Here is a 13,942-nt window from a genome sequence, read left to right on the forward strand (position 1 = left end):
ATCAATAACCTCCTTCCTATTGCAAACCACAAAGGTAGGTTCGTTACCATGGTTTAGAATATTCAGGTTCGAACTCACCAGAAATTCCATAAGGCTCTCTCCCCTTGGGTTAGTGCCAGTGCTCCCCCACAAGATGTGGTGCGCGTTGGCATCACACCCAATGATGAGTTGCTTTTTCCTGCTAAAGCAGTAGTCTGTGATGTCCCTCATTTCCTTAATTGGTGGTGCTCCATCCGGGTCATATGGAAGGTAGACTGAAGCAACTATCAGCTCCCTGCTGCGTTCTCGATATGGATATGTTATCCTTACCGCCGCTGTATCCCTTGAACAGAGCTCCAGCAAAGGCAATGCATTAACATGATTCCTGATATAAACACAAGATCTTGCATTATTACTGGGTACAACAGAGTAAACTGTTCCCCCTGTATTATTTAAGCCCCTTATTCGACCCTTGTATAACCAAGGTTCCTGAATAAGTGCTATGTCAGCCTTACCCTCAGCTAGATGTTGACACAGAGCTGCCATGGCAGCTTTGCTGTGGTGTAGGTTGATTTGGAGAAATCTCATGATCTCTTCCAATTTTTTGGTTTTGCCTCTGGTAGGTTTTGAATCATTGGTTCATCCCTGCATTTGGCTGAAATTACAACAGTAGGTTTGCCGGTTGCTTCTGAGCCCCTTAAAGGTTCACCAGAGCTTCCAGCTCCCTGCTGAAGCATTTCTCGTAGGGATCCCCTTGAAGGGGGGTCCCTCTTCAGTTTAAGGTCCTTGCGACCGGTTTTTGTTTTGGTTCCCTTTTTCATTTCGGTCCCATGAGTAATGGGGTTTTAAGAGGTCACCACCTGCAGAGCCCCGTATGGGTGGAAGGCAAATACAATGGGATGCTGCCTTGTGCACCGATGGGATTGTTCACGACACTGGCCAATAACCACCCCAGTGCCATGCAGCCCTCGGCACGATGCCTCCCACCTTGGCTTAGGAGGTTGGTCCTTTACAAGTATAACCCTCACAAGCCTCCAGGACCAAGAGTGCATGTTTGGGGGGAGGGGTGTATCCCAGATGATAAATGGGAGTGCGATACTAATTGTCATGAGTTTGCGACCAGGGCATCCTACACGAGATTATTGCCCCTGGAGGTTGCTTCAGAGCTCCCCTATTCCCACCCCTCCACATGGGTTGGTCAAAACCATTTTAGAGTGTTGAGCCCTAAGGCTTGCGGCACCTTATCGGTACTCTAGGGAGACAACTCAAATAGCCGTAGCTACCCCCATAGGAGTGCTCTCCCGCATTCGTTCCGGGTACATCGTAATGAAACCCAAGAGTCATTATGCTGCCGCGTGGGAGGCTCTGGTCAAATGACCATTGCTCTTTATGGAAACTTGGCCGCAACCCCGGAGGTTCATGCTAATGCAGACCCTCGAGGACTGTCATTGCCCAGCAGGACCACGAGGAGGTGTTTCAAAGCTGTGTCTCAACGCATCCCTGGTCTGTGATACGTCCCCACCAAAGACACAGTCACCCTGCCAATTATGGGTGTTAATTTTGTCTCATTTATGGTTTATTTAACAGTACCGTCAGTTTTTCAGACTACATAGTGTGAGCTGCTAGGAGATGATGATTAATGAAAATGAATTGGCAGAGGTGAAAGGAAATTGTCATGTTATAATTTGAAGCACTGTGCTAGAATTTGTCTGGGAGATTGAGAAAAACCATGAGAAACCTCAGGCAGGATTGTTGGGAAGAATTCTGAGTACGTTCTTATGTGTCTTATTTCTTGATTTCCAGTTGTGAGTGTCATGAATGCCAAATTCAGGCAATGTCTCAGTGACTGCAAGCAGTTGAACACTCCAGGGTTACTTCAGAAGGCTGGTGTGGATCCAGGAAGTACAAACATCACGGCTGATAGGATCCTGTACAACCACGCGATCCAAATGGTAAGAAACATTTAAGCTTGTAGCTCCAAAAATGAATATATGTGGAAAAGTTTGATGATTTCAGAATGCAAATGCGTATCATTATGTAAGCTGATGGTAAGCCAGTTTGTGAATTGTCCTGGATGTGTGATGTTGAAAATAAGTTGTAAAGTGTGGGCTAAAGCCTTCAAATTTGGAGTGTCCTTGAATGCCTTACATGACATACAAAATCTTTTTGTATTGTATTATCATTTTCACTGTGTTGGGTTGCTAGGCAGCCATAACCAATTTCTTATAATAGATAAGTGATATGCTGCAGTTATTTCATTGCTCAGCAACCATTTAATTCATAAAATGATCACCATATGATGCCATGATAGGGAACAATGGAAAAATTGTAATAGGAATTCATAAAGCTGAATAAGCAGGTGCATTATTTGGTGCAGTTGTTTCTAAGAAATCCCTGTCAGTGTGTGGCTCTTGTGAGTGCAGTTAATAACATTTGGGCTTCATAAGAGGTAGAGAATTTCTTGACTAGTTGGGCAACTACAAGCTCGTCATGAAGAATCCTGATCCTTTGAGTTGTACTGAGGCCACAGATGGAATTCACATGGAAGGTGGAAATGGCTGTGCTTGAGACTTCCCCTCCAGCCCCCTCTAGCCTAAGCCAACCAGCCCAAAATGCTGCTTACAAGGGAATGTTATCACTGTCAACATTCCTGTGAACACAGTGGCTGGATGACTGGAGGGGGAAGTGTAACAGCTCAAGGGAAATGTGGAGGGGGAGGTGGATTTGTGGGCCTTCTTTCCTTGTTCTCAGTATAGTGCAGCTCTCTGTGCATTCTGAAATGTCTTTTCTGTATGTTCAAGTGTCAGACGGCAGCTTTGGATGAGCTGTTTGGGAATCCAGAGGAATGTTTTCAGCGCTACCAGACTGCACAGATATTGCTGCACAGTCTGTCGCAGCAAGTGAACCATCAGCAGGACCGAGCACTACTCACAAAGTGTAAGCACTGTAAGGGATGAAGGTCTGTTTCATCAGACTTCATTGCACCTTAAAAATATTATCACGTGTAGGGGGGTACGTGTGACGAAATGGTGGCTCCTTGTTCGGATGATTGGATTTATTGACATTTTGGTTACAACCTCTTGTAAATACACTCAAATTACAGTGCTATTGCTGATATACACACTACATAATCCACTGTTATGTGCACATACTCTAGTCCTCTCCTGGTAATGTAATTAAAACACAGGAACTAGCACTTCACATCACTCCAGATATCTCTGCACCACAGAACACACAAAGTCTTCCTAAATCACACTTGACATTCTCACAGGGTGACCTCCTGTATTCTTCTGTATTCCATACATGTGCTTCTCTCATAACTCATAACTCATAACTAACTCTGACTGACTTATTAGGAATTTCAGTTTCTCATATAAAATCTTAACAGTGTGCATCCTCTTGTGTGTTATGAATAAGATATATAAAAGTATACACTCAAGTGCCAAAAGTCATGGGATAGCAGTATGTAAATTTATTTTTAAGTGGTGCCACTGTCCCTTGACGGCTTGGGAATGCCCAGAGCAGTATCATTTGTGAGGTGTTCTCTCGTGAGTCAGGTTGAACACCAGCCAGTCTGCTCGTGACAAGCCAACGTGAATTATCGGAGTTTGAATTGGGCATTCCATTTCCGAAGTTGTGCGGTCATTCAACATTCCTCGACCGACGGTGTCACGTGTGTACTGGGAATACCTTGTGGAAGGCATTGCCACTCACCATGGACAGTGCATTGGCCAACCATGGGTGCTTAACACTTCGCGGACCTGCGATTTAAATATTTAAATCACCCTGGGGACTGGCATTTTTAAACCTACTACCCTAACTTGTGCACTGTTCACTTTAAAAATTAATATAAAATCTCCTAATTAATTTTATGAACTATAATTTTTGGACAACACTTACCAGTGCTCCTAGAAGTGCTTGAGAGTGTGATATTTCTGGAAACATTCCCCTTTGTGAAGTGGCATTACGCAGAACTTGCACATGTAGACAGTCATATTCCTTTTGTTGTGTACTGTGCAAACACGGCATCGCCTAGAAGGCTGCTTCCCCTTGGCATGTTCACTCTTCACAATTTTCATGAGGATATGTTTCCGCATATCACCTGAGAGTCGCCCAGGGGGCTTCACATGAGGCCTGCGTGGGGTGGGAGTTGATGGACCTGGTCGCACTAAGCCTGTGTCTGCCGCTGGTTCTGCCGCCACCATCTGGTCTGTAGCCCAGGCTTTTGCCACATTCAGCAGAAATGCCTTGTATTTCAATTCTGAATGAGGGTTTAGATTTTTGAAAACAGAAATGAATTGAAAATGGCACAATTTATAAGCCACAAGGCAATTTTCTTTGTCCACTTTACTGTTTTTCGAGAAAGAGAATAATAGGCCAAGTACTGATCAGCTCTATCAACTCCCTTAATGAACATATTATACTTGGAAATACAAACAGGCTTCTTTACCTCTCCATGTCTCCTTTGAACATCAACCATGCTCAAATTGTGAACTGTGAATTTGGGTCTGATGGAATTTGCTTCACCCCTGGATTTCCAGTAAACTGTCCCAAAGCAGGCATTTTGTCTAATTTTCCCCATGTGGCTGTCCCCGCAATGTTGCTACCCACACTTTCGTCGGAGCTACTGTCACTTTCACTTTCACTGTCTGTGGCCACAGTTTTTTGTTCGTCCCTGCCACACACTATCAGATTGTGAGTCGCTATCACTAGCAGACTGACAAGGGATGTCAGATAGCTCATCGGAGAACAAGTCAGATATTACTTGTTCTCTGAGAAAACGCTTGGACCTCAACCTCTTCCGACCTTGATCCGTTTTGCACTAGTCACTTCCTGCCTGGTGCATGCAGCTGGAAGAAGAACAAAGGCATTTTCTTTTGGAGTCGGAAAGGAAAACAGTTGGGTCATAAACAGCGGTGTCATGTTACTGACTAGGAAGCAAACATTCAAGAGGTCTCTCGCACCAGTCATGTGTCTGCCTGGCGCCAGTGCAAGGTATAGTGTGTTTCAACATAACGTGTCCTAAAATCATAATAATATGCCATCGGTCTGCCACGTTTAAAAGCATTGGGCATAAAAATATGCCACTGGTCCGCAAAGTGTTAATGATCGTGACCAGCGGCGTCTAGCTAGAATTGTCCGTGGTAACAGACAAGTGACACTGGCTGAAATCACATCCACATTCAATGCAGGAGGTACTAGACGCATATCCAGTAGGTCAGTGCAGCGTTCTTTAGCTTCCATGGGATATGGGAGCAGAAGACCGACCAGAGTGCCTCTGTTAACACCACGACACCGGACACAGAGCCTCACCTGGGCTTGTGACGTCTCTAATAGGACCCTGGAGTTGTTTCAGGCAGATGGTAGGGTTCAGGTTTGGCGCAGACCCCATGAGGCCATGGACCCCAGTTGTCAACAAGGCACCATGCAGGCTGGTGGTGGTTCCATACTGGTGTGGGATGTGTTCACATGGCATGAGTTGGGTCTGCTCGTTCACCTAAACACGTCTTGATCGGTGACCGCTACGTTACACCGCTTGGTGACCATTTGCAGCCCCTCATGGACTTCATGTACCCTCACAACGATGGGATATTCCAGCAGGACAATGCACCATATCAGCGGACCGGAGTTGTCCAGAATTGGTTCGAGGAGCATTCTGGAGAGTTCTGATGAATGGTGTGGCTACCATATTCGCCCGACATGAACCCAATTGAGCATTTATGGGACGTGGTGGAGAGGTCCAAAATCCTGCACCTACAAATAGCAGGGAGCTGTAGGCAGCTATCCAGACGGCATGGCTCAACATCTCTCCAGAGGTCTTCTGTCCACTTGTGGAATCGATGCCACATTGCTGCACTTTGCTGGGCTAGAGGGGGTTCTACACGATACTAGGTACCTATGCCATGACTTTTGGCACTTCAGTGTATAAGGTATGCAGTCTACACAACAATATTCTGTATTTAAGAGCAAAGAAGGCAATACTGTATCAACATTTGCTTTTATTTTGTTTTTACAGACACAACATGTTTTGACTTTTACACCGGGTCATCATCAGGTGTATGACATATTGACGATGTATTGATTGTATACAGTGAGCTACACTCGAATGTTGAAAATGCCCCAAAAAAGTTTAATAATGTACATCCTAAAATAAAATTTACAATGGAAAAGGAAACACAAAGCAGAATCAATTACCTTGATATGTCAGTTAGGAAGGAACACAACAAATTGACATTCAACATATATCGTAAGCCCACCACCACGGATTCCATTATACATAATTATTCGTGCCACCCCAACGAACACAAAAGATCAGCAGTAAGCTCTCTATTAAACCGTATGAACACATATCCCCTCACCCAAGAAAACAAAGATTGAGAACCGACAATTATAAACGAGATACTAAAGAATAACGGGTACCAACAACTACCCGCAAATTTCCAGCACCAAAATAAAGTTGCCGTAAATTCTACACAAACACTGCTAAACACACAAAAAGAAAGACAGAAAAAGAAATGGGCCTGTTTCACGTATTTTGAACAAGAAACTAGAGCCATCACTGACCTATTTTGAAATACAAACCTTAAAATTGCTTAGAAGGCAACTAATACCATCAAACACCATTTGAAACTTAAAGGAATACCAGGAGATATATGCAACTAGAGTGCTATATACCAGCTACAGTGTGCTGAATGTTCACTCAAATATATTGGACAAATGGGACATACATTCAGAACTTGCTAAGGGGAGCACATAATTGCTATCAATACTAATAAACAACACTCTAAATTTGCACTACACATTTTGGAAACGGGACGTAAATTTAACACGATGGACCAGACCATGAAAGTATTACATACAGAAAGGAAGGGACCCAAACTCAAGACTTCGGAAAGATTTTATATATATAGGACCTGACGAAGAAGGGTCTGCAGATGAACGATATGTTCACAGATATATATACTTCCATATTTGATATTCTAGTAAAAGCACACATACCAAATCACCCGACCACTTCCCTTTCTCTCCAACTACTCACAGTATCCTTCCCCCTACCTCATACCACTCAACTCTTCATAAACATGCCCACATATGCAGATACCCCACAAACAAGTAGTCTAGACCAAACCGCTACAACATAGCGACAGCACCAACGCAGGGAGCAGCCTGTACATATACCATTCATAAGAATAACCTAACATACGTAAGTACATATACCAAATAACCTAACAGCGAATTTAATAACATCACAATCACAAGCTTCGCCTTATAATAATGATAATTAAACTGTTACAGATCACATACTGAATAATGAGCATGAGCTCTGTAAGACATTACTAAGGTTGTGACTATAGCGGCCTCCATAGTCTAGAGGTAACGTTCCCACCTCATGACTCGTAGTACGTGGGTTCAAATACCCGGCGGAGGTCGTCAAATTTTTAAGGGCGGAAAAATTCAGGGAACAAGTCCTCCTGGAGGGACTTTAAGCCGTGGGTCCCGTGTCGTAGCTTTACGGCACGTAAAAGAACCTCATATCTCCAAAGGAGGTCACTGAGCCAAATTAACGGAGGTTTTCCACCCAGCAGAAGTCTCTAATACCTCTGGTAGATGGGGGAAGCATTATAGATACCTCTCAGCTAGTAGAGCCGGTCTCGCTGGCTGGGCGGGACTGATAGTAAGCACCAGTACCGGTAGGATATAGAGACTGGTAGAAATCATAGAGGGAAGCACAATGGACCAATACAGGTCTCAGTGCATGGGGAAACCCGCCCTCTTCAATAACTAACTAACTGAGGTTGTGACTAGATGACCTATCCCATGTGAGAAGATTCGGATATGTGGGCACCCCGCTCTGTAGTCACTTCTACTGTAAAAAACTAGGTCAACACATAGCGGTTGCAGAGTTTTACCACAAAAACAATATTGATTTCATGTCTTAATCTTTATAGTCTTACTCTCTCTCTCTCTCACTCACACATCCCTGCTTCCTGCATCCATTTATGTAGTCCTCACTGATGTTTCTCTCTCTCTCTCTCTCTCTGATGAGTACTATGGTCAAGTGGTTAGCACTTCTTTGTAGTATTTTGAGGGTTCTGTGGTTCAAACCTCAGCCCATAGATAGCAACCATGACTGAAGTTTCTTATGGTTTTCAACAGTCAGTTCAGGCAAATTCATGGACAGTGCCTTAAAAGGGGCCAACATGGCTTCATTTTATATCCTTTCCAATCTACAGGGTAATTCAAAATTATTGTTGGGGTTTCTGTCAATAGGCCATGAAAACCCTGACAGTAATTCAGAATCAGCCTGTATTATTCATTAATCCCATAGTTCAATATTCTGTAGTGTAAACTGCTGTGCATCATTTAATTAATCTCACATTCACTGTGTTTAACTGTTTCTAGACAAAGATGCTGTTGAGAAAAGGCTGTATGTACTCCAGCAGCAGGGCTATATCTACTCCACCTGACCTGATACCTGGTGGACATATGTCATTACTACTAATATTAATACTACTACCATTGCTGCAAGGGTGTCTACTTGATGATCCAAAACCTGCCAGACTGCTTGTGCTGGGCAACTGAACATGACAGATGTCTTAGCTTGCTGCTTGTTTCCCTTGTAGAAAATGGTTATCAAGGACTTGCTATAGGTGGCATTTATCTTATGATCATATCCAATCAGATGGTACATGTACATTTGGGTGTCCATACTAATGAGGAAGTGCAAAGTCTTTAGTAATGTTGTTTTGGCAAAACTGTATTCGTAACTCCCGCAGTTAACTATAACATGTCAAGTTCGATGTGATCGGTAGTGCCATGAGAAAGAATCTTTCAAGTCAGGTTTTGTTTCATGTCAGCAGAAGTCAAAGTGAAGTCTTCTGTGAGATTTCAGATTCTCATAGCAGTAACGGAAGGTACCATCTTCTGGGATATGACACCCTGTAATCTGGTAGATCAGTGTGAATGCTTTGGAGGAACTTGCTGGCTCCATCATCAGGGTGTAAGATTAGGCAGTGATGGGACTGGGGTCTGGATCACATATAGTATTTGTATAATCATTTCCTTGCTTCACTTACTCTTCTGCCTGAAGATGGAGGCACTAGTTTACTCTGAAACATTGGTGTTGATTTACTAGGCTTCAGTGATATCTCATCCCACAGGATATTAATTTCAATAGTCATAATTTTTGTTGAAGTGGGTATGTTTATTTGTAGAGTGAAGACAGGAATGATCAGCAAGAGCTGATCCAAAAGAAGCCTGTTAAATATATTTATCAAGGTATATGTTTTGTTGCTGGTAATCACTTTCCTCTCCATACTGAGCTTTCAGATTTATTATTGAGAACACTTGTCCTTACTTAGTGATTGTATCTACAACAGTATCTTGTCTCAGTGAAGATATTTGTGAGATATTATTTAAAAAGAGAATTGTCTTTTATTGTACTTTGCAGTGTCTTCCAACTGGATTTGAAATTTATGTAGTAGAACCTCATTGGTCTGAAGATGAAAGGGTAAAATCTTGAACTTAAAAAAATTATGTTTTAACCTTTATTGCCTGGGATTAGGGGGCGTAAATCCCCATGTATTACAGGGCTGGCAGTCTGGTTTTAACGTGGGGGGGACTTAATGCTGGAAAAGTACAACACTTGGCAGGTTGGGCTTGACTTATGCAGACACACTTGAACTTAAGGAGTATATGCACCATATGAATCGAAGTCCACATAAAATGTAAAATACGACAGATTTCTGTAGCGTGTGTAGAGTTCAGTATTGATCATACAATGCGTATCCTCTAAGTATGATGTCCTGGGTTTAATGTCCGCTTAACTCTTATCAACTAGCACTGCAATGGTGCTGACATATGGATTTAAACTTCCCTCTAATGGGATTTACATTGTAAGAAGTATGACACTAGGTCTGCTGGGCCCTACTGAATGGGCTTTTGTGCATGCACACTTGTGCAGTGCATGGACAGTGAAGGTTAAACTATTCCTGAAATTAATTTTGTGATACTTTTCAGCTTAGAAAGCTATACAGATGTCCCACAATTTCATCTTTATGCATATTTTTAATTCATGCAATTTCATATGGTTTTTTAAATTGAATTTGTTTTATGTAATGATTAAAGAATGAATTTTGTCAACAAGTTCTGGGAAGAACTAGTAACATATTTTCCTTAATGTGACACAGATCATGTAGAAAGCAACATGTCCAACAATTCTATTGTAGTACATGTATATGTTGCTGTGGGAATGTGTTTGCCGAGACGTTGCCTAGCAAGTGAGCCACAGACTGACAATAGAGGAACTGTTGGAGACAATGTTTTCTCTGTGGTCTGACCCCCAGGAATATGTAGAGTACAGTCTATGAGTTGGAAGACCTAATTACCAAGCTGTTGCCTAGAAATGGCCGTTTTGGTGGTGCTTCTTTGACTTCACCATTCTGGCTTTCACGTATCTTGTCACATGCATGTTTTTATATACTATATCAGACATTTCTTCTGGATCCACTCTTCTGGTCATCAGGATGGGGGGGGGGAATGACAGACAGACAACAAGGTGATCTCATAAGCAACTAAAGTGAATGGCATTTATATTAATTGAATTGCATATTTTCCAGTGAAAGTTAAAGGCAGCAAAGCCAAACAGGTAACAAAATTAGTGTCAAATTCTGAGTTACATGACCAGTCTTAAGTAAGTCAGTGGTTGCCCCTATGATTTATTAATTTTTTGTGCCCTTGGGTATATGAACACTTCATATTATAAATACACTAGAAATGTGTTCTGGAAAAAAAAATGACATGTTGAGCAGTGGTCAGGTTTATAGATGTGTGACCATCGCACAAAATGAATTGACAGAGAATTGATTATATCTCTATGTATTTATTGTTCTACTGCATGTTTTACTAGCAGTGAACACTCAATGATACACAAATTGCAAGGTCCACAACAATTCTACAATACATTATATCACTTAATATATTGTGGGGCAGCTGTTATCCTTACAGTTTGTATATTTGCTGTTCATGTGATGATGGTTTGATAGTACTGAAACATGTGGTGGAATAATAAAAGCACCATTCAGATATAAACATTTTTTTGTCTTGTGTGATGCTTATGTATCTGTAAAGTGTTTTGAATGTATCCAAACAGGATGCACCTCATGAAAAAAAGAGCTAATGAGGTTTTACAACGTGTTATCTTGTGTTTTCAGCCAGTGCCTTTATTAATATGCTCATTTTTGACAGCAGTAGATCTGAATGTTCTTGTCAAATTTATGTTCCAGTGGATATTTGTGTAGTTGCTCTAGAAACTTCTGTCTTATGAAATTAATGGAGTTTCTTGACTTGACAGTGTTTTGTGCTGGGTGCATGCCAGTGAGATGGTGTGGTCACTGTAAAGTGGGACGCTAATTGTGAGTGGTAAGAGTAGTTAGACATAATTAATGTATGCGGCAATGGTAATTGAAATTCTTGAGTAGCTGCCCAATTGGCAGCTTCTCAAGAAGGGCTCAGCTCCAGGAATGAGTGAGTGATGGTAAATGCAAGCATCACAAAATCATAGGAAGAAAGGAATATGAGTTTTGGGATCTGAACAGAAGCAGCAAAGATCCCTGATGATGGAGACCAAGATAGTCTGCCAAACACTGGATACTGATTCCATCGTCACATAGCTGAGTACCCAAGAAGACTTCATTGCAACAGAACAGAATTGGAAACCTGAACTAGAGTGTATGAGGATGATTCATAATTGACCTAGCATCTTTAGACCTCATCTTATATGCGCTTTCTGAGTGTGAATGTGCTTGTGAGTGGTTGTGTCTGCATTGAAGTTGCACAGAATATGTTTCTCAGCGTTGTGAATGACCCAAATATTGACTGTCGCTTGTGGTCAGTACTGTATTATGACTGTCCTTGACTGCAGCAGTGCATCGTTCCCAAACTGTGCTCTTATGTCTTCATTGAACATCACCTGCTTTTTAGTTTTATTTTACCAGACATCTGATTACTCATTGCTGCTCCATGTTCTTAGCTTCTACAGATGCCATCTTACTGTGTGACAACCTGCATACAGTGAAGTACAGTTACTGTGTGGAGGAGGGCTGTATGAAATGCCCATGGAAGAATGACTCCAATCTGCAGTGTTGGTTACGAGAAACAGTAACAGCTCTGGGTGACGTCTTAACCACTTATGTGAAATGTGTCATGTATATAGTTGCAGTCTGTTTCCAAACTATTTCTAATGTAAATTTTCAGTTCCGACGTCTGGTTGTGCTGCACTAGTTCGGTTGCTGATTTGTGTGTTGTGTTGTGTTATGAGAATTTCAAATTCATATCATTTGTGTCAACATAAAAGTTGGAGGATTCATGATCTCGTAATGTGTGGGACCTTGTGACAAGGCCAGTCATCTTGCAAGTAACAGAATCAGTAAAGTTTGGACCTGATCTCTGAACTATCTTAATGTGGTAGTAAATGGCATCTGATGGTGCGACATTCAATAGTTCCTAATTTCACCAGATTCCCTCTCTCTCTTTAAAGTGAAATAAATGATACTATATTTCAGTTTTCATATGGTTAAGTTATCTTGTACTGTGCACCAACATTTGTCCTTAGTAATGTTAATTCTAAAAGTTGTGTTGGATTTTTGTAGCCTACAAATAGAATGGTGGTACTGACATCTAAGTAACAGCAATATTGTATTCAGAATTTATTTTCTAATTTGTTGACATCTGGCATTCAGTGTCTGCAGCAGAATACAGGAAGGCCCATGAATATCACATCTGGCTGACAAGTTGGGTGATGAGATGAAAGTGGGCAGTACCATGCTCTCTGACGAGCGTTCATCTCTCCTGCATTCTGCCTTCTACTTTTGCCATGTGGATTTGGCAAAGTTGTGTGGGATGGCAGATGGGACATGTGACATTGCATAGCCAGGAAATTCTATGGGTCCCCCTGCAGATGTGTATCATTAAGTTTGTATTAGTTTTATGTTATGTTAACTGATGACTTGAGTGGACCAGTGGCAAGAATCATATTAGTGAAGAAAATGAACATCTGTGAAATTATGACTTCAAATTACAGGAGGAGGCAGCACATAAATAAAAATGAACTGTGTCCTCTGATTTGTGTGAAAGTTTTATAATGTGTACACGTGTTCCTGTGCACTGATTTTAGATTATACCTTTTGTCAGTTTCTCCTTCTGCAAATGTAAAATGTATTTATTACTAATGATACACATACAGGCATTTCACCTTTTTGTAGTAACCCCCATTAATTATTATTTTTTACTGTTAGGGCACAAAAATGTTATTAAATTTTTTGTTATGCATTAATCATCCAGTTATTTCACATTATATGAATCTGAGATACTGACTGAATCAGTGAATTAACCATAAATAAAAAAATGTTAAATTTTAACAGATTTTTCTGCAGTATTCTTTCATTGGAGCCATTCAAATTGATAACTAAATTTATTGCATGGAACTTGTAAGATCATTTGTGTATATCAATTTAAGTGGACTTAGTATTGCAGTTTGTAATGCTGGGGTATTGCTGTACCGTGTACTGAGCATTCGTCTCCATATTTTTTGAGAGAATGTGACACACTAATTAACTGCCTGATATATTTTTTAGTGGAACTCAAATTATCGTAATCTTGTTATGAACCACTATTTGATTATTATTTCTTTGTGTTGTTGCAATTGAAGGGAGCTGTCAAAATTATCGAATAAATATAATAATTTGTGACACATAGTTGAATGAGAGCAACTTTTACCCAACACAGTACCAGGTGATGTAAACAGGTGAACATATGTAATTGTGTTTGAGAAATTTTCAAGAATATATGAATTATGCATGATTGCTGTCACATGCATGGCCATTTCTTTTTTTCAGCCAGACTGTAGAAGGTTTGAAGTTATTTCATGGCAATGGGTATTAAGATTACAGTCTTCTGTGATTTG

At 41.2% G+C, this 13,942-nt stretch overlaps 1 protein-coding gene across 1 annotated transcript in view; it reads left to right on the forward strand.

The window, feature by feature from the left end:
* Nucleotides 1–9,253, forward strand: part of LOC111866311 (serine/threonine-protein kinase unc-51) — a 39,606-nt gene extending 30,353 nt beyond the window's left edge. The window contains exons 19-21 of the mRNA XM_023855142.2: nucleotides 1,783–1,931; nucleotides 2,781–2,916; nucleotides 8,383–9,253. Of these exons, the coding sequence (XP_023710910.1) occupies nucleotides 1,783–1,931; nucleotides 2,781–2,916; nucleotides 8,383–8,447 (350 nt within the window). The 3' untranslated portion in view covers nucleotides 8,448–9,253. The remainder of the gene's footprint in view (nucleotides 1–1,782; nucleotides 1,932–2,780; nucleotides 2,917–8,382) is intronic.
* Nucleotides 9,254–13,942: the final 4,689 nt, after the last annotated feature.

The sequence above is a fragment of the Cryptotermes secundus genome, unplaced genomic scaffold (genome assembly GCF_002891405.2).
Source record: "Cryptotermes secundus unplaced genomic scaffold, Csec_1.0 scaffold1499, whole genome shotgun sequence".
Lineage (NCBI taxonomy): Eukaryota > Metazoa > Arthropoda > Insecta > Blattodea > Kalotermitidae > Cryptotermes > Cryptotermes secundus.